The sequence below is a fragment of the Micropterus salmoides genome, unplaced genomic scaffold (assembly GCF_014851395.1).
Source record: "Micropterus salmoides isolate LMB-PRFRI ecotype aquatic unplaced genomic scaffold, ASM1485139v1 Ms_hic_scaffold_1, whole genome shotgun sequence".
Taxonomy (NCBI): domain Eukaryota; kingdom Metazoa; phylum Chordata; class Actinopteri; order Centrarchiformes; family Centrarchidae; genus Micropterus; species Micropterus salmoides.
In genome coordinates this window covers 53,784,932-53,812,583 of record NW_024040040.1, presented here as the reverse complement: position 1 = coordinate 53,812,583, position 27,652 = coordinate 53,784,932, and the positions used below count along the sequence as shown (strand labels likewise).

At 41.1% G+C, this 27,652-nt stretch overlaps 1 protein-coding gene and 1 long non-coding RNA gene across 2 annotated transcripts in view; both read right to left on the bottom strand.

Moving 5' to 3' along the window:
- The window catches only part of LOC119913727 (protein NLRC3-like), a 68,826-nt gene extending 46,729 nt beyond the window's left edge, over positions 1 to 22,097 (bottom strand). The window contains exons 1-3 of the mRNA XM_038732938.1: positions 22,015 to 22,097; positions 20,457 to 20,614; positions 18,400 to 20,281 (exon numbers count right to left, since the gene is read on the bottom strand). Coding sequence (XP_038588866.1) covers positions 18,400 to 20,281; positions 20,457 to 20,614; positions 22,015 to 22,082 — 2,108 coding nt within the window. The 5' untranslated portion in view covers positions 22,083 to 22,097. The remainder of the gene's footprint in view (positions 1 to 18,399; positions 20,282 to 20,456; positions 20,615 to 22,014) is intronic.
- LOC119913973 lies at positions 110 to 2,650 on the bottom strand. The gene is made up of 3 exons (XR_005446696.1): positions 2,589 to 2,650; positions 790 to 963; positions 110 to 167 (listed from the first exon to the last, which is right to left on the bottom strand). It is a non-coding gene; the product is annotated as an uncharacterized LOC119913973 (long non-coding RNA).
- Positions 22,098 to 27,652: the final 5,555 nt, after the last annotated feature.

The following is a 27,652-nucleotide window of genomic DNA, read 5'->3' as shown; positions in this document are numbered from 1 at the left end:
CCAGTCTACAGTGTGGACTCTCCAGAAAACCACACAGCAGCTTCACTCCTGAATCCTGCAGCTTGTAGTTGAGATTCAGGTCCAGCTCTCTCAGATGAGAGGGGTTGGACTTCAGAGCTGAGGCCAGAGAAGCACAGCTGATCTCTGACAAACTGCAGCAACTCAATCTGAATAAAGAATAAATTAATAAATAAATAAAGTCCTTCTCCATGGCTTCTTCAGACTTCTCCCACACCCGCTGCTTTGCCTCATTCTTCAGCAATGTAAGCTTTGAACCCTCCCCACTCAGTTTCAATGCCCCCAAACTCCACAGGGATGCCAGAAAAGCTCTGCCAAAGCTGTGAGTTGAAGATCTATCGGACAGGGACCTCCTTCAAACATTCACTGTTTCCCTCTAATTACTGTTTAGGCTTGGTCTGTCCAGAGTCTTCCCACACCCCCTGAACCAACTCACCACCAGATGGTGATCAGTTTACGGCACTGCCCTTGTCTTCATTCGAGTGTCCGAAACATGTGGCCTCAGATCAGATGACATTGTTCACAAAATATATCGATCTTCGGTTTAGGGTGCTCTGGTAATACATAGACTTATGAGCATCCTTGTGTTTCAACATGGTGTCCATTATGGATAATTCATGACTTAGAAAATTTAGTGCAAGAAACATGAAAATATGAACCAAAGTACATTTACAACTTTATGGATGGAAATTATGTATGAACAGAAATTACATTCAATTGTTAATTAAACATATCAGATTTACAATAGTAACAGAAGGTCAGTGAACTGACCTCACAGTCTCCAGTCTACAGTGTGGACCCTCCAGAAAACCACACAGCAGCTTCACTCCTGAGTCCTGTAGCTTGTTGAGACTCAGCTCCATCTCTCTCAAATAGGAGGGGTTGGACTTCAGAGCTAAGGCCAGAGAAGCACAGCTGATCTCTGACAAACTGCAGTAACTCAATCTGAATAAAGAATAAATTATGATAAATAAGATCACTTGTGCACACAAGTTTGATACAGAGGCAAGCAAAAAATTCAGTGAGTACAAAGACAAAAGAGAAACAAATACATCTAATATCCTGCCAAGATGAGGATCCATTGGGAAAACAGAACTCACAAAAGAAGTATTTTTATCAAGTGTCTATTCAGCTTATAGAATAAATCCCTGAGTTAAAAAATTCAAACATGCAATACCCTCCAACTGCTGATTCGTGTCCAAACAGATAGACATGCTAGTCACGGACTTCCACGAGGTTCTGTGCTTAGACCAACCCCATGCACAACATGTTACAACATATGTGACCAAACACACTGAAGTGAAAAGGTTAATAACACACTTTAAGCACTATGTCTCAATAGTCCAGTGGTTAAGGCATTGCCCTGCAAATCCAAAGATCAATGCTTTGATTCCCAGTCATGGCATATTAACTTCAATAGTAACCTGGGGAAATATTTCTGTAAACACATTTCATTTTTGATGGCCTAAACCTTCATGAAAATGTACAAAACTTTGAATACACGGCAGGCAGGTCAACAACCAACAGGAAGTCGGCCATTTTGAATTGTCACATTGTCACATCTGTACCAAGTTTGACAAGTTTGATAACAGTCCCACCTTGAACGCATTCATATGCCAACATTCACTCAAAGTCATATTGTTGGTTTTTCCAAATAAATACATTGCTTACATGGAATAAATTTTAAGGAGTTTAGTTGCTTCTGTGTCTTCATGTTATTTCACAACAGTGGACTACATGTCACAGAAAATATACTGTATAAACACCAGGAAGTCACGGTCTACCAACTGAGTGGTATAAGATTTTCAGAGAAGAGATGACTATGTTAAATTATTTTAATTTGTGGAGAGAACCTGTCATTTCTGTCATCCTAAAGGAGAGCAAGTATAAACATATATTAGACAGATTTCAAATTTAAATCATCATTACAAAATGTAAGCATCCATCATGTCCAGGAGACTATTCCTGATGTAACCCATAGTGACTATTATAGTGAGTTTTGTCCAGGGCCGCAAAAGACTAATAATAATATTAGACCCTCTCTTAATAAAAACAAAACATTAGAAAGAAAAAAAAGACAATGTTGTGTTCATCAATCAAGACTCTGACAAAGCTTCTCCCAGCGTCTGCTGGGAATATTTGGTTTTGTTCTTAGAGCGACATGGCTTTCCTGAAAAGTCAATAAAATACAAAATAGTTTAACAAAATAGTTTTGTACGACACGTTTAATTCTATGTTCGTAACACAGAGGTCTGCCTTCCTATCGTTTTGGATCTGCTTGACATATGTGGCACATATTCAGATAAAAAAGGTTTGGGGGGCAGGGATATGGAACATGGAATGACCAATACATCTAGTTTGACTTATACTTGACATATTCATTTTATAAATCTAATGTAACTTTTGTCCTTCATGAACAGAGCCGATCTCAATGAGGATAATGAGAACACATTAAAAATACCAGTTGTAAACGCAAAGGCAAGACGAATCATTTATTCTCCGTATAATGTATCTGGACACAGAGCTCATTTTAATACCAGGTGTAAATGGGTTTAACAGTCTGAACTGACCTCAGATTCTCCAGTCTACAGTGTGGACTCTCCAGAAAACCACATAGCAGCTTCACTCCTGAATCCTGCAGCTTGTTGTGGCTCAGGTCCAGCTCTCTCAGATGGGAGGGGTTGGTCTTCAGAGCTGAGGCCAGAGAAGCACAGCTGATCTCTGACAAACTGCAGTCCCTCAATCTGAATAAAGAATAAATGATGGAGATAAAAATCCATTTCTAATCCGATCAGATGCGTTCAGGTTTAAAATGTGGAGGATCAAGATACAACATTCCTTTGTTTGTCATTCAGCAAAACACAGAAATATGTAAAGCATGAACAAGATTACAATTAATATGAAATCAAACATGTTGGACTAAAAATCTGTTCATTATGTCATTACATGACCTTCTTCTGTCTTTATTTGGCAACTTAGCAGGTGTGTCTTAAAGAGGTGGTATTGTGCTTTTTAGCTTTTCCCTTCTCCTTTATTGAGTTATATGTCTTTTTTTGTGCATGTAACAGATTTGCAATGTGAAAAAGCCCAAAGTCCAGCCCAAAGGGAGTTCCCATCTCCCAAAGAAAGCACTGCTCTGAACCGCTTGAAAACAGCTCATTTGTAGTCCAGCCCTTCATTTCCTTTACTTGTGGAGTCACAATGAAAACGCATCATAAAGCTTGCCAAGCAACTAGCGGGGTCAGGCACACCCTCAAACCAAGCTAGTCTGAGCGGAGGCCCTTTGGCTGGACTCGCCTTTGTTTGGTTTTCCATTGTAGAAATTTTGTACCTGTACCTGCTTCCAGGTACTTTTTTTGTATCACCTCACCTCCATGGAGGTTCCAAGCGAGCTGAGGGATACTAAAATGTAACGCAAAAACAGACAGACTGCTGATTAGTCAGAGAGAATATTCACTACACAAAAAAAAAGTGTCAATATTTCAGTGTCAACCTATTTTAACCTACACAGAGTATTTACAACTATATGGAGAGTAAACCAACTCAAAGAGTAGAGTTAAAAGTCAGTGTAAAATTCAGAAGACCTGCAGTGAAAAATTCAACTCTATAGAGTGATGATTACGCACGCCTCCAGTGTGCATGAGGGATCCGATGCTGTGCTGGTTTACTGGAGTGGAGTCACCGTCTGGTAAGTAAAGTTAACATTCCCATGTTTGCAATATCGTTAAATAATTGTTTTTCATCTCAACACAGTTTCATAGATGTCGACTGAGGACATGTTGGCAACATGTACCCTTCTGTTTGATATTGTCAAGTGGCTAGGCTATATGCTAACATGTTGCTAGCAGTTCAGAAGTTCGACATGTTGACATAGGGTTAAGATGCACCAATGTAACGTTAACATGTTAACTAACGTTACATATTTTTTCTGAATGCTGATGAGGTATGAATATGTGCTGCCTCTTGTATTGTAAAATTATATAAAGTTAATTATTGTTTATAAAAATGCAAATCGCCAGCAAAGCTGATCGCCAACGTTAGTACATTTACATTTACTCATTTGGCAGACGCTTATTATCCAAAGCGACTTACATTTGAGGAACAACATAAAAGCATCAACAGAGCATCAACTACAGATCTACAACTGACATATATACTAGTAAGAGCTCACAGTACATATCACATCAATGGGGTAGATACCTAGGGAAGGAAGTAAGAGTTAACAAAAAGTGCAATCAATACAAGATCATTGTAGGGGATAGAAGAAGAAGAGCACAGGAAGTGCATGTTAGAGGTTAGGAGTTAGAGGTGTTATAAAAGAAAGTGTTCTCGAAAGAGATGAGTTTTCAAGAGCTTCTTGAAGTTAGAGAGGGATGCCCCTGCTCTAAATGGCGTGTGGTAGCTCATTCCACCATCGTGGTGTCACAGATGAGAATAGCCAGGAATGGGATTGCTTTGTGTGAAGGGATGGCAGAGCCAGGCGGCGTTCGTTGGAGGAGCGTAGCGGCTGAGAAGGAACGTAAGTTTGTATTATGGAGTTTAGTTAGATGGGTGCAGACCCAGTAGTCACTCTGTATGCAAGCATTAGTGACTTGAATTTGATTCTGGAGGCCACAGGGAGCCAGTGGAGGTCACTGAGTAATGGAGTGACATGAGTCCTTTTGGGCTGATCAAAAACCAGACGCGCTGCTGCGTTCTGAACCATTTCTAAGGGTTTCACCGCACAAGCTGGGAGACCTGCTAGGAGGGCATTGCAATAGTTGATGCGAGAGATAACCATGGCCTGTACCAGAAGCTGGGTGGCGTACTGAGTGAGGTAGGGCCTGATTTTCCTTATGTTGTATAGAGCAAAGCGGCATGACCGAGAGACAGCAGCAACATGGTCTGAAAAGGACAGCTGGTCATCAATCATGACACCCAAGTTTCTCACCACCTTGGTTGGAGTGATGGTTGCGGAGTCAGTTTGTAGTTTGATGTTATGGTGGATAGATTGCTTGGCTGGAATGACCAAGAGTTCAGTCTTAGAGAGGTTTAGTTAAAGGTGGCAAGCCTTCATCCATGCAGATATGTCTGATAGACAGTCCGTGATCCGCGCCGAGACAGTGGGATCGCCTGGCGGGAAGGATAGGTAGAGTTGCGTGTCATCTGCGTAGCAGTGGTACGAGAAGCCGTGCGAGCGAATGATCTGCCCCAGTGAGGTGGTGTAAATTGAGAAGAGAAGGGGCCCAAGCACTGAGCCTTGGGGCACCCCTGTCGAGAGGCAGTGGGAGGAGGATAATTGTCCTTGCCACAAAACTTTGTAGGAACGCCCCGAGAGGTAGGATTCGAACCACAGGAGTGCTTTACACGAGATGCCCATTGCTGAGAGAGCGGATAGCAGGATCCTGTAGTTGACTGTGTCAAAGGCAGCTGATATGTCAAGCAAGATAAGAACTGAGGATTGGGCTGCAGCTTTAGCTGACCTTAGGGCTTCTGTTACAGACCGAAGAGCCACTTCAGTAGAGTGGGCACTCTTAAAACCAGACTGACATGAATCTAGGAGGTCATTCTGTGAGAGGAATTCTGAGACCTGTTTGAATACTGCCCGATTAATAGTTTTGGATGAAAAGGTAGAACAGACACTGGTCGATAGTTCTCAACTTGAGTTGGGTCAAGTGAGGGCTTTTTGAGCAAGGGTGTAACCTGAGCCCTTTTGAAAGTGGTCGGGAAGGTTCCTGAAGCCAGAGAAGTATTTATCACATGAGTGATTGTCGGGACCACAGTAGGAGATATGGCTTGGAGGAGATTCGTAGGAATCGGGTCCAGTGGGCATGTAGTTGGACGGCTACGGGTCAAGAGTTCTGATACTTCGCTCTCTGTGAGAGGAGTAAACAATGAGAGTGAACAACCACTGACCTGGAAGAGCAGGGGAAAAGATGTAGTAGGACTGCTACAATGGTTGAGTTTGAGTGTTTCAAAGAATTGGCTAGTTATAGCCTCCACTTTGCCTGTGAAGAAGGCAGTAAAGGTATCAGCAGACAAGTTTGTGGGTGGTGGAGGTGGAGGAGGATTTAGTAGCGCTTTAAAAGTGGAAAATAATTTCCTTGAGTCAGTGGCACTGCTTATTCTGTCATTATAGAACGCAGTTTTGGCAGCACTGATGCTTGTTGAGAAGGGGGGATCGGAGCAATTGGTAGCCCTTAAGGTCGGCGGGGTCTTTGGTTTTTCGCCATTTTCTTAGCGAAACCACCCCCCCCCCCCTCTATTAATTCTTGGTTGTTATTTTTTCCCTTTGTTTAATAGAATATGCTGCTGCGTGTTTTGTTTGGCGGGGAGCAGAAGTATGTTAGGCTGTCTGAGCTAATATTCAATGCCTTCATGACAGAGGGTTAGTTGGTACATCAGGACAAAATAATACCACAACTTTTTGCTTGGTTAATGCACACTGATTCATCATTAAAACCATTTCTTCTGAACTACCTAAGTTGATCATTGTTTCTACTGTTGTAAATTACCCATTGACTTCAGCTTCAACTCAACAGCATTTTGTGAAGACATGAGGCTTACTCCATTTAGTTAATGCTTTGATTCTCATCAAAAGGAAATGGTTTTCAAAATTTGTAACAATTTCTGTAATATTCTTTTCCTTTTACTTCAGTGCGCCAAAAATTTAACATACCAGAAGATAGGCAGCTACATATGAAGGCGTATGACCAGTCAGACAGACGTTGACGCAGAGGTTTTTGAAGAAATAGTGAAGGAGTCACCTGGAACCTTCCGAGTCATGTTGGGCAATGAAGAACAAAATTCACAATTGTGTTCATATTAAACTTAAAGTTTGGGATGGGAACATTAACAGTTCCTTTTAATATGCTTGTTTTTTTTTTATATTCCTTAATGCACAGATGCTTCTCTGTCGTCATCATCATCATCATGCTCAACAGCATCTGACGATACTATCCTTCTGAAGAAGCAGCCGCTGTGGAAGGAAGTCAACCTAAAAAGCCATGCCACATAAACTATGAGGCAAAAGCGGTGGGTAGTGGACACTGTTGTTAAGTCTAATCCGGACTTTATTCCATTTGATGGGAAGTGTTTTTAATCAATTCCAGTCTTACAAATGGTTAAAACATTTCTAACTGCATATTTGATTTCTCTTTTAAGTTGATTGAAAAAATCCTAACAACAAAGCCTGGCGGTGAACACATCATGAAAGAGTATGCAAAAACCAAATCTCTGAAAGATGCCACCAGAAGACAGATGATAAACATACTTGCCGCTGAGATGACACTAACACATGGGTAAGAATCATACATGTAGGTTATGAAGAAACATTTTTATTATTTATATAGTCACTGTCTAATTGAGTGATGGTCATCATTTAATGCATACATTAGGACATTCCACCCCTAAAAGTGTCAGAGTGATGTATGCACAGGGGACAGTTGCTCTGTTTCCGTATCTGGAAGACCCATATTCACAACATGGATATGTAAGTAAAAGGGTCCTTACAACATTAAACACATAATTGCCCTTAGAAATGTTGATAGCATATTCAGTATGCATGTATTTAATTACACAGGAACATTACTACGATCCAAAGAGTGGTTCGGGATACCTTGCATGGCGGTTGAGGACCATTGAAAGAAAAACTACAGAAGAAAGAGGTGCCTCAATTAGCAAATCTTCCAAAAGTAAGTTTACTTATCAGTTGCATACAATTTTGTTGAAATGTGTAGGCAGGAGTCAATAACATTGTGTTTTGTCTTAAGATGGTGGGCCAGGCCATAGTCAACCCAGACCCTTCACCGCTGACAAAGTGTTATCTGATGAGGATGTGGAAGCAGCTATTGCAATTTTGAGACACTCTGCTGATGAAGACACTGTCCGTGAGAAGATGAAAGCTACCTTCATTTATCGTCATTCAATGGTCAACGATGAAAAGAAAGCAGCAGATGTCTTCTCAGTCTTCCTGCGGTTTCTGGACACACCAGGACTGGTAAGACCTCTTCATTAGTTGAATCACTGAAATAGCCCATGCAGCATGCAGTGTCACTTATCACTCCTTTCTGTGCACTGCATTTTTGCATTACAGATAGAACAAGATTTCAGGCTCCTATTTGGCAAGGTCACTTCCAACAAATTCTTGGAAAGGTGGCCCACCAATCTCAAAGCTAAAAGTTATAAAGGAGAGCCATGGACTAGTGCCCACCACAGAGCTCTTGGATTTAACGCACAATGCTGAGTCAGCTTCTGAAGTTGAAAATGGTATGACTGGAACTGTATTTTTTTATTTCTGTTGTTGGTTATAAAGGTAATTGTGCCAATTTAATTATGTTAACCTGATGTTTGTGGTCTGTAGGCTAGGACAGTGACATGTCTGCCATCTTGCTGCTGCTACATCTGCTACCCCCATCTGCGCAAGGACGAAAGAGGCCCGGAAAGATGTCTGCATCTCAAGCTGTAGATCACCTCGTCAGATTCCTAAAAGTATGCTAAACAGCTGTTTAAAATATACTTTCCATTAACTAATTTTCATGCAGTTTGAGATGATCTGATCTACTGTCAGAGATTGGTCACTAAATACTGCTGTTGTGTGTGTGTTGTAGGCTGGAACCAGTGTACAGCAGCATCTAGACAACATCACTCAAAGCAGGCAGCCCTACCTTCTCGCTCAGGGACCCACAAGAAGCTGCATTCACACCTTCTCCATCGTGATTGACAAGCATGCACTTCCATGTAACGCGACCGGTTCAGTGGCCCATTATGTCTTTGGTACATAATACAGTTATCCCCTGACCAACCTTTTCACTTTCCTGCAAACGTCCATTTATAACACTGACGTTGGGAAAACAAAGGAAACTCCCAGAGTTGCAGAGTTGCGAGCAAGAATGGTGCGTTGGCATCCGGTGAGATCAAACAATGAAGTGTTTTCTTTGCAAAAGTGACCAGGGTAGACCAAACAGCCTTATAAAGCACCTTAACCTTTTGAAAGCAGACACCCCCTGTACTGGGGGCGATGGTGCTCTGGGATGATAATGATTGAAACTTTTTTTTTTCACCGTTTTAACTCTGAAACCCGCCGATGTTGTTGCTCCGAGTCTAAGCACACTGTAAAATCCGATTAGTTAACCTTACCTAAAAAAAGATTGCAAACCGATTGCACTTAAAAAACTAAGTACAGTTGAATAGGTATTGCATGTTGTATTAACAAATCCTTGTTTAGTATAGTAAACTTACTCTTGAGTTTAAGTAACAAAAAAAAAATGTGTGTGGTGTATTTGACAATTTACTTTAGATGTACTCCTGACTTAGTATGGACTACTCAGGATAACTATTCAAACAACTAAGTAGTGCCATGTGAAGTTTACTTTGTGTGTACTCTAAACACAATTATTCAAGTTGGGCTAACTAATGTGACAATTCCTGCAACTTAGAATATCTTGTTTTTAGTTAATTGAAGAGCGATTCTGATTTACTTGTTAAAACCATGCAAACCGATTGCCTTAAAAAGACCAAGTAACTCTTACTTGTGTAAATTAAGTACTTCAAACTTTCATTTTACCTTATTCCATTTACAGTAATCAAATGACATTGAATAAAATCTCAAACACCATATGCTCACCTATATGTTCTGCAAACTCACTGTACACTTGTCACACACCAGAGAATAAGTATAAAGTATCATAAAATAGAAATATTTAACACACAACTACATTATAGTTGAAATGTATTTATTCTGTGAACTTTAACCATTGGTATTTAGTTTCCGATGTTAAAATCAAAGTCTTAAAACCTTTTGAATCTGGTATAAAGTATGCATTACCTTGACATTTGTAATTTTATTCTGATTGTATTTTATCATCTTAAAAATGATTATAGTGTGCTTGGTCCAGATAAACCTTGTTATTTCAATCACTAAAATTTTGTCACAGTATTTCCAGATTTTGAGTAATATTATTGTTAACTTTTTATAACTGGATTATTTATAGGAGTATGAATTTCTGAGAAATATACTATTCAGTGACAGTTGGGAGGGAGAGCAAGAGCAAGCTAAGTGGTGGTGTGGCCCTGCAGTCCCCTCTTTGAGGAAGAAGTGTAAAAAATTCTTATTAATGTTAAAAGGTTAACTTAAGTTAATATTGTGACAGCCACTTGCCAACCATCATCATGTATTCTCCACGTTTTGGCTTTGCAAAAGATTAAAGAGAATCGAGTTCTCCTAATTGTCCGACCAATGTGCGCGCAAACTGTGTGTAGCCTAGTTTACAAATTGCCTTGTTTTGTGTTTCCTCTACACACCAGATGCAGCAAAATTCATTAATACATTAATTTGTAACTCGAAAATTTCTGCGTTGTTGATACCCAACATTCGACCAAAATACATCCACTGTGTCAACTCGGGGGAAAACTTAAAAATTGCTATAGCTACATTTAAAACGTGAGCATTTCTACTTTCCCTGGATGGTTGGAAAGCGCCAAAACATGCCAGAACATGTACTATGCCTGTTAGCTTGTTAATGTTTAACAAAAGTTAGCTAATATTGAGGCAGCAGACAGAAACACAAATTCACACATAAATATTAACCTAACTTGCTTGAAAACTTACCTTATTGTTCCACAAGCGATGAAATCGTTAAATTTTCAGCCAATGTGTCTGCATAGTCCGACCGGCACCACTGTGGTCCTGAGCAGGGGACTGAACGTTGGTGTCTTCTACTGAGCATGCTCACACCCAGCCCTGATTGTTCTTAGGTTGAGTTCCAAATAGTCGCCCTAAGCAAGTTAAGATAACTTCAACAAAGTTATATTCACTCAAAACAATAAGTAAATACCTTTTTTCACCATGCAATTAAACGTTACTTTGTAAAACCAATGAACGGTCTGCCCCCCATCACTGTGGGATGTTCCGTTCTAAATATACAAGCCTGTAAAGCATGGGAGTGCTTTTGGTGACAGGAATGTTGATGAATACTCCCGTTTTTATCAATATTTCAATGTTTTGTCATTTGGAAATTGGTTGTATGGACTGAAAAAGTCTTTTAAAGATATCTATCAATAAAAGTCAGCATTTTAACAATAAATATTGCCAAAAAACGGAAATTCGCCTGGTATATTTGAAAAAGTTGTATGATAACTGTTGTATTTTAGTTTATTTTCATCAGATTTACAGTTACAATTGCATTCTAGGTGTATTATTGATTGGTGTATTAAGATATTCAGTGGCATTAAAAGCTAACTCTTGATGGTTTTGATGGTTTATTGCATCAACTTATAGCTTTTTATTTACCAGGCGAGGCTAAAAATTTCAGATTTTTTCTTTGTTGCATCTCCATGTACTCTGTAAAAGTAAAATAAATATATTAATAAACAATGGATTCATATTCCTTACCTTCTGACTTTTCAAAGGAGACCAGAATTATGCATCTAGGCCAATTGGTTGAGGAGTTATTCCTGATTCATTTTGGGTTTGTAATTTTAGGTGTTTCTGGACAAAGGGGTCTGTTTTCATCAGGTTATTGTAATTCATGGACTCTGTCCTGGCAAGTCTCTTAATTTTAAATGTGACCATGTGGGATGTTTTTCTGGCTTTAGGAAGCATCTGAACAAGTGCCATGTTAGCGGTTCATTTGAGTCTGTAGAAGAAGGTGATTTTACATCTTGTCAAAATGTTCTCGACACAAGTAATGCCACTGATGTTGATGTGTCATCTGAATATTTAGAGGCTGAGTAAGAATTATCTTCAGCAAACCTTGTAAATAGTTGTGCAGCTGTAATTTCTGATTTAAAAGCAGCAGGTGTAGGCCAAAGTTTTGTGAACTCTAGTGATTTCCATGGAAGAGATTGTTCAAGATATCCATCAGCATGCTAAAGAAACTTTAGCATTATCATCATTAAGCATCTATTTAGTGATGAAAGAGAAAAATTTTTATCAGGAAAGTTGGAAATTATACAACCAGTTGAATGTGTAATTGGCTCAAGATTTGACACAAGGCGAAATAAAAAGACTGGAACATATGATCAGATAGTTGTTCAAGATAAATTCATGTATGTTCCAATTTTATCTACGTTGGAGTCAATATTTAAAAGTCAGTATATTGCAGAAAAGTTGAAAAGTTCAGCCACTGATGACTCAAGACTAAGAGATATTTGTGATGGGTCTTTATTTAAGACTCAGTTTTCAACTGAAAAGCACACAGTGCAGATCCAAATGTTGTATGATGACTTTGAGGTTGCAAATCCTCTCGGTTCCAAGCGAGGTATTCATAAACTGGGTGCAATATATTTTACCATAAGAAACTTCTCTCCGAAATAGAATTCTTTTTTGGCCAACATACAGCTGTGTGCCTTATTTCATGCACAAGATCTTAAACGGTACGGTTTTAGTGAAATTCTTGCTCCAATTGTTCGAGATATTAAAGTGTTAGAGAATGATGGTATTGAGATTCCACTATACGGTGGTCGTGGTAGTTTCATACAGGTTACAGGGGATAATTTTGGCTTACATAGCTTGTTTGGTCTGGTGGAGTCTTTCAGTGCAAGGTACTGTTGCAGGTTTTGTTTAGCTGAAAAAGATGACTTTTCAAACAGAATTCTCTGAAGATTCTTCTAAAATAGTGTTAGGCACCAAAGACGCCCACACTGCTCACTGTCAAGAAATGGCTCGCAATCTATCTCTTCCTTATGTTTTTGCTGTGAAGAGTTCATGCTTATTGAATTCATTGACATATTTTAACACAACTGAGAACTTCTCAGTTGATGTGATGCATGACATTTTGGAAGGGGTGGCCCAGTACGAACTAAAGCTGTTGTTTTTGTATTTTAAAGAAGAACGCATAACACTGTGGGAGCTGAATTTGAGAATACAAAGTTTTGATTATGGATTCATGGAGATAAACAATAGGCCAGTGGCTGTGAATTTAGGTGGAGAGTCTAATGATCTGGGACTGAATGCAGTTCAATCATGGTGCTTATTGAGGAATGTTCCGCTCATCTTTGGAGATTTGGTAACCTCTACTGACCAACATTGGGGACTACTTCTTTTATTACTACAAATAATTGGCATTGTATTGTATTTAAAACATTTGATTATTGAAGATCATAAACTGTTTAAGATGTTGTATCCCCAGAAAAAACTTTTACCAAAGCACCATTTTCTTATCCATATGCATTCAGAAAATTGGACCTGTGCTTCATAGCTGGTTCATGCGCTATGAAGGTAAGCATAATTTTTTCAAGAAACAACTCAAATCATTTAAAAAATATCACCAAAACACTGGCCAAAAAACACCAGAATCATATGGCATACACTTGGCAATCTTCAATAACTTTTAGTCGGTTAGACATTGGTCCAGGAAAAATGGTGTCTTTAGAAATGGTAAAAGAAGGTCCTGGAATTGCCATGTCAATGCAACTGCCCAGTAGTGTTCAAGTTATGAAAGTGAATTGGGCTAAACACAATGGGTTTGTTTACCGCCCACATCTGGTTATTTGTGGCAAAGTTGAATCCGAAATGCCTCTTTTTTTTACCAGATTGAGTCAGTTGTGATAATACATGGGAAATTGTTGCTTCTCACTTCACCTTTATTTACAGTAACTTTTCAAGAGCATTTCCATGCATATGAAGTGACTTATACCATCTGCTAGGTTACAGTCGCAGTCTGAAGCGGCTTTGATTTGGATCACACTACCTTGTTTCTTACGACCCGCCCTTCTCTGCTTCTGGCTGGTAGTTCTTACCTGGGAACTGCGCGTGTGCAACTTCCAACAAAGATTTTGTACAAGAAAGATGCATCACTCTGTAGCTCAAGAGCGAAGCATACAACACATAGTGTGAAAAAAGGAGCTCACTGATGTGCAGTATGAGAAAAATATGGTGTTTTTTGAAAATGAAACCAACCCCTAAATAAGATTTTGAACCTGAAAATGAGAATAATACCACCTCTTTAAAAAAACAGCCATATGTACATTAAAGAGTTTCTAGTGGCAGTAATCATTCCTCCTGTAGATACTGAGTGTGAAGTGGTCCCTTCCTAAAACAACTACAAAATTACTTCATAAGTTTATCTGAAACTACTATGAAGCTTCAGACTCATCAGAACTCTGCCTTTGAGTTACTATCCTCCACTGCAGCTTATTAAGGAAACACTGACAGACACTAAATACTGACTTGATAACTGTAAACTGCTGAAGCAGAAGTGGAATTTGTCATCCATCTTGTGACATTGGAGTCAGGTTATAAGGGGATTGCTTCACAACAGTATGGACAGAAGGAATGACTAAAGACACCAAAAACTCTTTAAATGTACACGTGAACAATACAATAGTATTGAGACATATGTGTAAAAATATAAGTCTGTCCTTTAAGACAGACATCTTTCTGGTGCAGACTATTTGTTTTTTATTGCAGTCTAAAGGTCTGTGGTTTCATCTTGGAATCCTGGAAATAACTTATTTGATGTTGTTTTCATAATCATTTCTGTGACTTTCAATAAATTCAATAAGTACCTGTTTACAGATTCTAATAAGCAGAACCAAAGGAACTGTGAGTTTGAGCCTCACAGAGACCTTGAATCCTGCTTTGTTGTGACCTGTTAGGCTGTTGTTTATTACTTTCAGCTCTGGTTTAATGCACACCACGTTACAGCTTCTGTGTGGGTTGTCTCTGTACCAGCAGCATGAGCTTCTAATAACATGAAGATCATCACACTTCCTAATTTCACCTTCAGTGAGCTTTACACTCATAATTTTCTTTATCTTTCCTGTCTCTTTCTCTTTGCTCAATTGGTCTACAGCCTGTTGTTATCTGCTTCAGATCTCCTCTGACTTCATTCACATCTCTCACACACTCTACAGCCTCATCAGTACTGACATCACCATCGCTGACTGATAGATGACAATGTGAGTCTGTGAAAGCTGAAAAACTGTCCTGTCAAACTTTTCATTTCTCTACTTTTCCTTAAAGTCAGTGAACTGACCTCAGAGTCTCCAGTCTACAGTTTGGACTCTCCAGTCCAGTAGACAGCAGCTCCACTCCTGAATCCTGCAGTTTGTTCTTACTCAGGTCCAGCTCTCTCAGATGGGAGGGATTGGACTTCAGAGCTGAGGCCAAAACTTCACAGTGAGTCTCTGAGAGTCCACAGTCAGAAAGTCTGTCACGACACATAAATTTCACAATCTGTTATTATGAAAGAGGAGAGTTTATATTCACTTCATGCATTTGATGACAAAACAGTTTGACATATCTTGTTCTGTTGAACGTTTCCTCTCATACAATCTTTTTATTTGTAGAGCACTTTTCAAAAACAAGTTACAAACTGCTTACCCAAAAAACAATAATACAGAAACAATACAAGATAAAAGCAAGAAAACATTGAAAAGACTAAAATACGCATTTAAGATAAATATAAAATAAGTAAAATAGAATAAAATAAAAGGGATAAAATACAGTTAAATAAGATCGGGAAAGACTCTCCTATAAAAGTGTGTTTTAAGAAGGGACTTAAAAGAGTTCACTGACTCAGCCGACCTGATTTCTTCGGGCAGGCTGTTCCAGAGCCTCGGGGCCCTGACAGAAAACGCTCTGTCCCCTACAGTTTTCAGTCGAGACTCTGGAACAGACAACAGACCTCTGCCCGAGGATCTCAAGGTACGTGCTGGTTCGTATGGGACTAAAAGGTCAGAAATATAACAAGGCGAGAGGCCATGAAGAGCTTTAAAAATGATCAATAAAAAGTTTAAAGTCAATTCTAAAACATACTGGGAGCCAGTGTAATGAAGCTAAAATAGGAGTAATGTGGTCATATTTCGTTGTTCTGGTTAAAAGCCTGGCAGCTGAGTTCTGAACAGTCTGGAGTCGATCAGTAGATTTTTGGGTTAAACAAGTGAAAAGGCTGTTGCAAAAATCCAGGCATGATGAGATGAAGGCGTGTAAAATGGTCTCGGTGTCCTTAAAAGTTAACATAGATCGAATTTTTGCTATATTTCTAAGTTGATAAAAACATGATTGAATAAGCTTTGTGGTGTGCTGCTCAAAATTTAAATTACTATCAAAACAGACACCAAGGTTCTTTGCAACAGGCTTAATGTGATTTACTAGGGAAGCAGCAGATGGCAGTATTTGTTTTGCCATCTGCTGGGACCCAATGACCAGGATTTCTGTTTTGTCTGAGTTCAGCTGGAGGAACTATTTGACATCCATTTTTTTACTTCACAAAGGCAGTTGTTAAGTGAACTCAGCAATCCAGGGTCTGTGGATCTGACGAGCAAGTACATTTGTGTGTCATCGGCATAAATATGAAAAGAAATACCATGTTTGTGGATAATATGTCGAAGGGGAATCAGATACAAGGAAAACAAAATGGGTCCTAAGACCGACCCCTGAGGCACACCATATTTAACTAGACAGAACAAATAGACATTGTTGTTTACAGACACGATACAGTGAGCAGCTGTTTGGACACAATTCTTTCTAGAATCTTTGCAATAAAAGGCAGTTTTGAAATTGGTCTAAAATTTTGATGGAGGGAAACAAGGTTTCTTTAAAAGTGGGGTCACGCAAGCTGTTTTAAAATTCTCAGGGACACAACCAGTAGATAGGGAGCTCAAATGTGGCCCAACAGAATCCATTACTTTCAGTAAAAACTTTGTAGGCATTACATCAAGTGGACTGGAGGACACTCTCATTTGTGATACTGTTTTTAAAAGCTCAGACAAGTCGATGGGATAAAACTGGTTAAAACTCTCTTGTTGCTGGTGAGGAACCTCTGAGTAAGAGGCCGCGGGGGTAATAGAGGCTCTGATTGACACCACCTTATTGGTAAAATAAGATAAAAACAATTCACAGTCATCATTACTTCCAGCTGAGGCACAAGGAGGGGTTGGGTTTACCAGCCGATCCACAGTCTTAAACAGAAACCTGGGATTGTGTTTATGTGTAGTAATGAGTTCAGAAAAATAGTGTGTTCTCGCATCCTTAACCATGTTATTGTAGTTAATTAATAAATCCTTCAGACTGAGGTAATGGACTTGGAGACTGGATTTTTTCCATCTGCGCTCTGCTTTCCTGCATTCCCTTTTTAGGCTGCGAATGCTGTCACTTATCCAGGGTTGCTTACTAGCTTTAGACGTAGGCCTAACCTTTAGAGGAGCAGTAATATTTAGTGACGACAAGCAGATATGATTGAAGTGATCGACCAGATTGTTGGTGTTGAAATCAGACAGGTGTTGGCTTTGGCTCTGAAAGAATGCACCAAACTTTGAAACACTTTGTTCATTAAAGATACGAGAACACACGGAGCTTGGTGAGGCGGCATGAGTAACAGGCGAATCGCAGCTAAAAACAATACATCTATGGTCAGATATGGTCATGTCCACTAATTCCACAGAGGAAATGCTGACACCCAGGGTAAAAACCAAGTCCAGTGTATGACCACGGTTATGTGTTTGCCCTTTGACATGTTGTTTGAAGTTAAAAGAATCGTCCATATTTAAAAAGTTAGTTGCATTAAAATTGTTGGGGTCATCAACATGAATATTAAAATCGCCACAAAGAACAATTCTGTCATGATTTAAAACCTGAGTAGATAAAAATTCAGGAAGTTCTGATAAAAATCCTCCAGGCGGTTTTGGGGGGTGATAAATTATAACAAATATGATGCAGCCCTCCAACTTTAAGAGTGAGAACTTCAAAGGAGTTAAATTCATCACAGCATACTTGATGACATTTAAGATTTTTCCTATACACGCTCACTAACCCACCACCACCACCACTGACCCTCTCTTCACATCAGTGGTTCAACTAATCTTATCTCACTGTGTTTGACAGGAAACTGTAATTCTCATCACTCTCTCTGTCATACCTGCACACTTTTCATTTTTGTTTTTCTTTAATCTTGCAGATGAAGGATGAGAAATATAGTTACATTTAGGTTTCTATAATGCTCTCAATGTGATCCGATCAGAGATGCAATTGAGTCAGAATAAAGCTATCTTGTTTAGAAAAACATTTTTACTGTTTTCAATTTAATTTGACCCCAATAATGCAGCTTTTCAATACAATTTACTATTGTTTACAGACATCTTTTGTGGTTACATTTATAGATGTGTATGACTGGATGACATTTATTGTCAGCATACACTTGCAATAAACAAACCCACAAAGTTGCTTTGTTTTCACATATTGGTACTATGAAAACCTGACATTGACCTTTGTTGTGTAAAATTAGTCTGAAGTCTATCATTCTGCTCTGATATATTCATCAGACCTCTGTTACTATCCTCCACAGTCACACTGCATTTTGGAGGACTGTAGGTAGGTGCATGATTACATTTTTTGTGAGCTTGCAAGATTTTGTGTGCTGACTTCCTCTTTTCTGTTTTATTTTTTACATCTGGACTTACCGAGCCTTTCTGCAGTTCCTCACAGCTGGAATCAGTCTCAGTCGTCCCTCCTCTGATGTGTTGTACTTCTTCAGGTCCAACTCATCCAGAACCTCCTCTGACATCTGCAGCATGTAGGCCAGAGCTGAGCAGTGGATCTCAGAGAGTTCCTTCTCTGATCTGTTCTCTGACTTCAGGAACTCTTGGATCTCCTGATGTACTGAGTGGTCGTTCATCTCCGTCAGACAGTGGAAGATGTTGATGCTTCTGTCAGGAGAGATCTTATTACTGGTCATCTTCTTCAGGTTATTGATGGCTCTCTGGATGATTTCTGGACTGTTGTCTGTCCAACCCAGCAGGCCTCCTAAGAGTCTCTGGTTGGACTCCAGAGAGAGGCCATGAAGGAAGCGAACAAACAGGTCCAGGTGGCCATTTTTACTTTCAAGGGATTTCTGCATGGCTCTCCTCAGAAAGACATCCAGGGATGAATCATTGTCACTATCACTATCCAGGGATAAATTTCTAAGCAGGGATGGGTGGTAGGTTTTGTAGTGCATGTCTTTAGGCTTTAACTCTTTGTGTTTCCAGTCTTCCCCCAGGAAGTCCTCCAGTCCCTCTGTGTTGCTGCTGGTGTAACAGTGGAACATGTAGACTGCAGCCAGAAACTCCTGAACGCTCAGATGAACAAAGCAGTAGACGGTTTTCTGGAAGATCACACTCTCTCTTTTGAAGATCTCTGTACAAACTCCTGAGTACACCGAGGCCTCTGTGACATCAAGACCACACTGCTCCAGGTCTTCTTGGTAGAACATGATGTCTCCTTTCTCCAGCTGTTCAAACGCCAGCCTCCCCAGCTTCAGAAGAACCTCCCTGTCAGCCTCCGTCAGCTCCTGTGGACTCGTCTCATGTCCCTCATCGTACTTCTGCTTCTTCCTCTTTATCTGAACCAGCAGGAAGTGTGAGTACAGGTCAGTCAGGGTCTTGGGCAGCTCTCCTCTCTGCTCTGTAGTCAACATGTGCTCCAGAACTGTAGCAGTGATCCAGCAGAAGACTGGGATTAGACACATGATGTGGAGGCTCCTGGAGGTCTTGATGTGTGAGATGATTCTGCTGGACAGCTCTTCATCACGGACTCTCCTCCTGAAGTATTCCTCCTTCTGGGCGTCAGTGAAGCCTCGTACTTCTGTTACCCTGCCGACACACGATGGAGGGATCTGATTGGCCGCCGCAGGTCGGGAAGTTATCCAGACGAGAGCCGAGGGAAGCAGATTCCCCTCGATGAGGTTTGTCAGCAGCAGGTTGACTGATGACTTCTGTGTGACATCAGACACAACCTCACTGTTGTGGAAATCCAATGAAAGTCTGCTTTCATCCAGGCCGTCAAAGATGAACAACAGTTTCCAGACAGCGAGCTTCTCTGCTGGGACCTTCTGTAATGTTGGATGGAAAACATGGAGCAGCGTGAGGAGACTGTGCCGCTCATCTTTGATCAAGTTCAGCTCCCTGAACGAGAGCAGAACCAGCAGACCGACATCTTGGTTTTCCGAGCCCTCTGCCCAGTCCAGAGTGAACTTCTGCACCGAGAAGGTTTTTCCAACGCCAGCGACGCCGTTGGTCAGAACCACTCTGATGGCTCTCTGTTGGCCAGGTAAGGCTTTAAAGATGTCCTGGCACCTGATTGGAGTGTCATGGAGGGTCTTCTTCTTGGAAGCTGTCTCAAGCTGCCTCACCTCATGCTGGGTATTAACCTCTTCACTCTGTCCCTCTGTGATGTAGAGCTCAGTGTAGATCCTGTTGAGGAGGGTTCCACTTCCTGTTTCATCACTTCCTTCAGTCACACGTTCACATCTCCTCCTCAGACTGATCTTATGTTCATCTAAAACCTCCTGCAGACCACCTCTCACTAAAGAAGAGAAACAATGTGAGATAAAACAAAGAATCTGTGCTGATTATTTTCATTACTAATATAAAAACCATCAATATCAGAATATCTGAAGAAGCAGACAGATGTCCAGTCTTACTTTGTACAGAGCTGCTCTGACTGGCTGTCTGCAGTCCAGCTCTGGTTCTTTCTCCACACTGGGGACAGGAGGAGTGTCCTGATGAAGCAGACTGGTCCCAGTATGAGGTGATGCACCGTCTGCAGAACCAGTGTCCACAGCTGGTAGAGACTGGATCCTTCAGGACGTCCTGACACAAAGCACAGCAGGACGGCTGCTCCTCCACAGAAACATGACTCCTCTTCCTCTCTCTGTGAAGACATTTCTTTAGAACTAAAATGATTTGTTGCTTGTTGTTGAAAAATATCCAGATTTGGCCGACACTGTGTAGAAGCTCAGATGGTCACAGAGAACAGTAAAAGTGTCGTTACTTTTAGTCAAATATTCTAAAAAAGAAACGTGTCTCCATGTGACCATTTTCGACCCTTTTTCCATCCACTGCTAACTTTTCCATCAGTGCTGCCCGTGGATGTTTGTTCTTCACCTTTAGGAACAATATATGGTGGAGAGAATCTGAGCTCAAAGCTCCACTTACTAATGATTCAAAGCAAAGTGTTCATCAAGGTGAGCAAAGCTGAACTACAAATGCTTTTTCACCACATGTTGCACAATTATGATCTGAAGTGATTCAAGATGCATCTGGTGGATCAGAACAGCTGATCTGAGGAAGAGCCAAACAGCTCAGTGTTTAGAGGACAAATAGGAGAAAATGAAGGACACATTTGAAGCAGATTCTTTCAGATTCTGAATCCTTCTAAATCTTTACAGTGACGTCAACGTGAGGGCAAAAATATATGAAGATGTTCTTGAAGTGTAAATTCTGAAATGGAGGTTCTCAGGTGTTTTGCTCCAGAAATCAAATCAGATCCATCTTAGTTTGAAACAGTATCTGCACTAATAGTTCTGCATCAGGAATATAAATCTGTTAGCAGAACATTTTGTCTTCATCCTCAATGCATCATCTTCCATCAGGTCAGTTTACAGTAAAAACTGTCTCATACTGTCACACTCTGCCTGTCAGCCATACCTTGTTTTGTACTTTTGAGTTTAGTTTATTATCTGTCTTATAGTATGTTGAGTTTTGGGTTCTGTCCTGTCTAGTGACTGGTGTCCAGTATCTGTTATATATGTGGTGATCTGTGTCTTTATTAGTTTATCCTCTGGTCTGTTATGTGTTCTGCAACCTGTGTTCCGTCGGTTTCCCTGCTGTCTCTCTGTCTGCCTCGTTAGACTCATGCTCCTCACCTGTGTTGCTCCCACCCTGCTCGTTAGTCCCTGTGTGTGTGTGTGTGTGTGTGTGTGTGTGTGTGTGTGTGTGTGTATACCTGGTGTTTCTGTCTTGTCTTTGTCGGGTCATTATCTCCTGTTACCTTGTATAACTTGTGCTACTGTGCATTGTCTGCTTAGTCTCGTCTTGCTTGTTGCTCAGTTTTTGGATTTACACTCATTCCGGATTATTCTGTTGTATAACCTTTGTTTTCTTGGACTGTGTGTGTATTTTGGATTTTGGATTCAGCCACTGCAAGTGAGCTCGCCTTTTGTTTGTTTATTAAAACCCCTTGAACCATACCTGCACTATCCGTGTCACGCATTTGGGTCCTACAACCTGCTCGCCACGACAAACTGTGACACATACTTTGTGTCTGAGGGTCCAGGTTCATCACTTAAGTCTATAGGAAGATCATTGGACCAGTCAGTGTCCATACACAGACAGCTGGTTCCTGCAGACTCTGCTCTCTGTCTGTTGGACTGAACTCTGCAAACACCAAGATGTTTTTATTCATATCACATGAATCCTTGATAAATTCTCTGATGAAGCCATTTAGGAAGCTCTAAACACAAAACTGCTGCTGCTGTCAATAAGTATGACGTTTAAAAGTTTGTGTTAGTCCTCTTAGATCAGATTACAGCTTCTATAGGAGACCGACAGCTGTCACAAATACTAAGAGGAGGATAGCACCAATGATTTCTCTTTGTGGCAAAAATTTTAGTAATTATATTAAGAACATTTGTATTACATTTTCCATGACACATTAAAGGTATGTTGACAGCATGCAGACTGAGTGAACACAGCCTGACCATAGAAAAGGGTCGCCACAGACAGAGCTGACTACCACAAGAAGAGAGACTCTGCTTCCAGTGTGACAGGGGACAGGTAGAGACAGACCTGCACTTTCTAACCTCACTCCCTAAATATAAAACCTTAAGAGAAAAAGACAACAATATACCCTGAATTCAAATTTATATCAGACACAGAAACTCCCTTATTTACTGGGAGAAATGTCCAAATGTCAAATAATTGCTGCTAAATATATCTCCTCATGCCACAAACTGACCAGGGGAAATTCAGACAAATTTTCAAATTATTATTATTTTAATTGTTTGATATTTTAGTAATTGTCCCTTTATTTGTATTTTGTTTTTAAATTACACATTTGATACTGATCTTTTGGTTGTCTTTTAAAAAAATAATTACTTAATTTAAATTTTTTGTCTATTAATACACATACAGACACACATTACTGTTTAATTTATTTATTTTATTTAAAAAAAAATTTAATTTTAACAAACACACACACACACCCACTTACTGTTTTATTTATTTTAATTTAATATATAATTTTCATTTTCTAACACACACAAACACACGCTTACTGTTATCTTTTATTTTTAATATTTATATTATATTTATTAATATTTTTTTATTTTATATATTTTTATTATTATTTAATTTTAACACACAAACACAACTTTTACTGTTTTATTGTGTAATTTAATGATATGTTTGAAATTAATTGTTCTTATGTAATTTATTTGTAGCTTTGGCAATACTGTTGTTATGCAATCATGCCAATAAAGCTAATTTGAATTGAGAGAGAGAGAGACAGACAGACAGAGACAGAGGTAAGTGTAGACATGATATAAAAACTATCTAAACATGAAGCATAATTTTACTCTACATTTGGCAAACGGGAAAACATTACCAGCAAACACTGAATGAGTTTGTACAGTGGTTCTCAAACTGTTGGGTGGGCTCATGGATGCTGAGCAGAACTAAAGTTGCATAAATGTGATTAATTTGGTGGCATGAACAAAAAAATAGCTTGTAAACAAGTCTTTTTGCTAACTTGAATCTTTTATTTTATTTCAATCATCCATATTGTTAATAATTGATCAAATTTAAATCCACTTTTGTTGGCGTCGGAGGGCTTGAGCTTTGTTCAGGTTTCAAAGAGGGGCGTGAAATGTTTGACAACCACGGTACTAGTAGCAGTTCTCTTACTTTGTGTCTGAGGGTCCAGGTTCATTACTGAAGTCTGTAGAATTACATTTAGTGGAGGATCCTGCAGACTCTGCTCTGTCCTCCTTTTCAACATTCATCTTCTGGACTTCAGTCAGTCTGAGAGGCAAAACAGTAACACTGACTGTGAGCTCAGAACACAAGAAGAACAAGAAGTAACACACACACACACACACACACTATACAGTATAATAACACCAGTCAGGTCTCTATGGAGATCATTTTGTTTCAGTATTATTTGTGAACAGATGACTGACCTGTGTGTAAATGTGTAATCTGTAAATATAAAATACTTTCCACAAACACAAATTGAAGATTTGTAAACTTTAAAAAATTTTTTGCAAATATAAGACAGATCTGCAAATACACAAACAAATTCCACAAATAAATCAATAAATCTGTGAATATATTTTTTAGTTTACAAATAAATTAACCACATTTGTGAATATCTTCCTAACATTTACAGCTTTGAAACAGGCATTTGTGAGTCTAGTTTTAATTTATAAATTGTTGAAAAGCATTTGTGAATATCTTCCTAACATTTGACACAAACAGGCATTTGTGAGTACCGCCTGTATTTGTCGCTGTATCTCTATAGGTGTCACTAGACCCTTTTTCCTGGGGCACGTGCCCCTGTATCCATGTGATGTGCCCCAGCAAAATTGTCAAGACACGTTGATGTCGTTTTTGGACGTGTAGGGCTCAGCAGTCAAGTTAGCAACAATTGGCTGCAGCTGCAACATCCCGTCAAGAAAATATTCATTTTTATGCAACGTCCAGTTATACTTTCAAAATAAAACTAGTGGTTAATGTGAAGTGGTATGTCAGCTAGACAAAGATAAGAAAAAAAACGAGTCAATGTTGAAAGCGGGGCATGAGAGGACAAACAGGGACTTCTGTGCGCAAGAAGAGAAAATATCTCAATGACAATTATTTTTGGGAACAGCATTTAGATAAACTCTCCTCTGAAAGTCTGATGTGAGCTGGTTCATGTCTAGCTGCAGTGAATCTGTATAACCAGTCTGTCCTGCTAACTCAGCTGGGTGGTGCTTGGTGGTCTGTCTGTGTCCTGGTAGCTTGCCAGACTTTGTCTGAAAAATATTAGTGTGAAATAAAACTATTTTTTTAAGCTTGATTAACGCCAACGTGCAACAGTTAGAAACTGCAGCATGGAAATGATAACCACGTAGCGCGTGAACACGTACTCATACGCGCTCAATACGCGTGTGCATGAAATGAAACTCGCGCATTCCAGGAGAAGGGTCTGGTGTAGGTACCAGATGTGCTCAGGTTGTCAGATCTGCTTGGGGTCCTGCACCTGCAGAAATGACTTCGCCAGCAGGCAACAACATGGGCGAGTTCAATCTCAAAATATTTTGCACTGGTTTGCAACATTTTCGGATTGAACAACATGTTTCCTTGTGCAATGAGGTATGTTTTCTGCCGTTTGGTGGGCGTGTCTCAGGTGTTACCCAGTCAGCTGCAACAGGTTTGTAAACACAACGGTGTTAAAAAGGCAGGAAAATTCAGTGCACAATTTTTTTATTGGGCCTATTAAAAATTATATTTCTGCAGCACCTTTTCTCTCTTTCTCTCTCACCCTCTCTCTGCACGTTTCCATGCATGCAGTGATGTCACAATTAATATCGTGGGACATTTATGCAGCAAAACAAACATTGACCATCGATGGGGAAACAGCTTTTCAACTTGAAATGAGGGTTACGAAGGTGTAATCACATAGGTGTGATTTACACTGGGGACATGTCCCCACCACTTTTTGAAAGCATTTGCTAAAGGTTTTCTGAAAATTAGCTTGCAACAAGAAATGTTAGGCTAAATAACAAATACAAATTCTATGAGAACGTCTCGGGTTACGTATGTAACCCTGGTTCCCCGAGAAGGGGAACGAGACACTGCGTCGGTGAGGTGAGGTGAAGAACAGTAAGGTGTGACGGAATAACCGGAGGAGTATAAAGCACACCTGTAAACACTCATCATTACCTTAAACTATGAAGCAGGCGCTTCAGGCGGGGAGAGAGGTGCGGCGGGCCGACGCAGTGTCTCGTTCCCCTTCTCAGGGAACCAGGGTTACATTCGTAACCCGAGACGTTCCCCTTCGAGGGAACTCGAACTGCGACACTATGGGAACAAGATACCCACTAAACCGTGCCGAAAACCCCGCCGCACAAGAAGGCACTTTAGGGATGTATCCTGGACGAGGGTGCAGGATAGCCCTAATATTCCCCGGGGCAAACTCCAGGCTTTGCGGGGAAACCAAAAGCGCTTGGAGATCCCCCACCCTCCTCAGAGAGGTGATAGCAAGGAGAAAGGCCATCTTGAGGGTCAAGTGCTTAGCCTCAGCTGACTCCAGGGGTTCGAAGGTGGCCTCAGCCAACGCCCCAAGAACCACTGCCAGATCCCAAGTGGGAACCTTGGACCGAGTCGCAGGTCTCATCCTCCGGGCACCACGGAGGAAACGTACAACCAAGGGAAGTTTCCCCAAGGACCCCTCCCTCAGAGGGGTGTGGAAAGACGAAATAGCTGCCACGTACATCTTGAGGGTGGAAGGGGAAAGACCAGCAGAGAACCGGTCCTGGAGGAACTCAAGTACCTGAACCACCGGGCAGGTAACAGGGTCCACTGACCGCTCCCTACACCAAGTGTAGGGACGCCTGGGACAGCGGGTCTCTCCTCAGAGGGACCCGCCACGGCGGGCCGTCCAGGAGCGACATGATGTCCGAGAACCACACCCGGGTTGGCCAGAACGGGGTTACGAGCAGTAGGCCAACATTGTCCTGGCAGACCCGCTCCAGAACCCCCCGGAGCAGAGCGACTGGGGGAAAAGCGTACAGACGTAGCCTCGGCCACGAATGTACCATGGCGTCCAGACCCAACGGGGCTGGAGGAACGAGAGAAAACCATAGCGGGCAGTGCGTAGTCTCTTGAGACGCAAACAGATCCACGTCTATGGGGCCGAACTCTTCGCACAAGAGCTCCACCACTTCGGGGTGAAGTCTCCATTCCCCGGGCCTCAGCCCCTGCCTCGACAGCAGGTCTGCTCCCTGATTCTGCGTCCCCGGGAGATACATCGCCCTGAGCGATAGTAACCTCTGCTGGGACCACAGGAGGATCTGACGCGCCAGTCTGTACAGAGGGCACGAGCGCAGACCGCCCTGGTGATTCAGATAGGCCACCACCGCTGTGTTGTCGGAACAAACCAGGACGTGGTGGCCTTGGAGATCGGGCAGGAAACTCCTTAGAGCCTGGAACACCGCCAACATCTCGAGACAGTTGATATGCCACTCAGATTGATGCACCTGCCAGGATCCCCTTGCAAAGCGGCCGTCCATGACCGCGCCCCAGCCCGTGAGGGTGGTGTCTGTCGAAATGACCAGCCTGCGACAAGACCCTCCCAGCACGGGCCCCTGGGACAGGAACCAAGTTTCCTTCCAAACTGATAGGGAACGAAGACACTTGCGCGTAACTCAAATCAGACGGAGAGGATTTACCCTCGGGGAAACTACCCTTGTTCCTTAGCCACCACTGCAGGGGTCTCATGTGCAGCAGTCCAGATGGTATTACGCTGGATGCAGCCGCCAGGAGACCCAACACTCGTTGAAAGTGTTTTATAGTGATGGCGTGGCCTAACTTCACCCCTTTCACGGCAGCCAATATGGTGTCGACACGTGCCGGAGACAATTGTGCCCGCATCGTTGTCGAATCCCATACTACCCCTAGGAACGTAGTCCGTTGGGTGGGCGCCAGCACACTCTTCTTTGACATGGCTAACGCCGGCTCCTCCAGGGAGGACGCAAGTCGAGGGGAGAGATATCTCGCAAGCGCATCCTCCACCCGAGGCATCCTCCCATAACCACGTTCCCTAACCCCCATCACATTACTATAGTTCAGTGATCGGGGTGTGGAAAGCCATGTAGAGAAGGGTCTGCCCCATGATTACTCAGTTCATCATGTA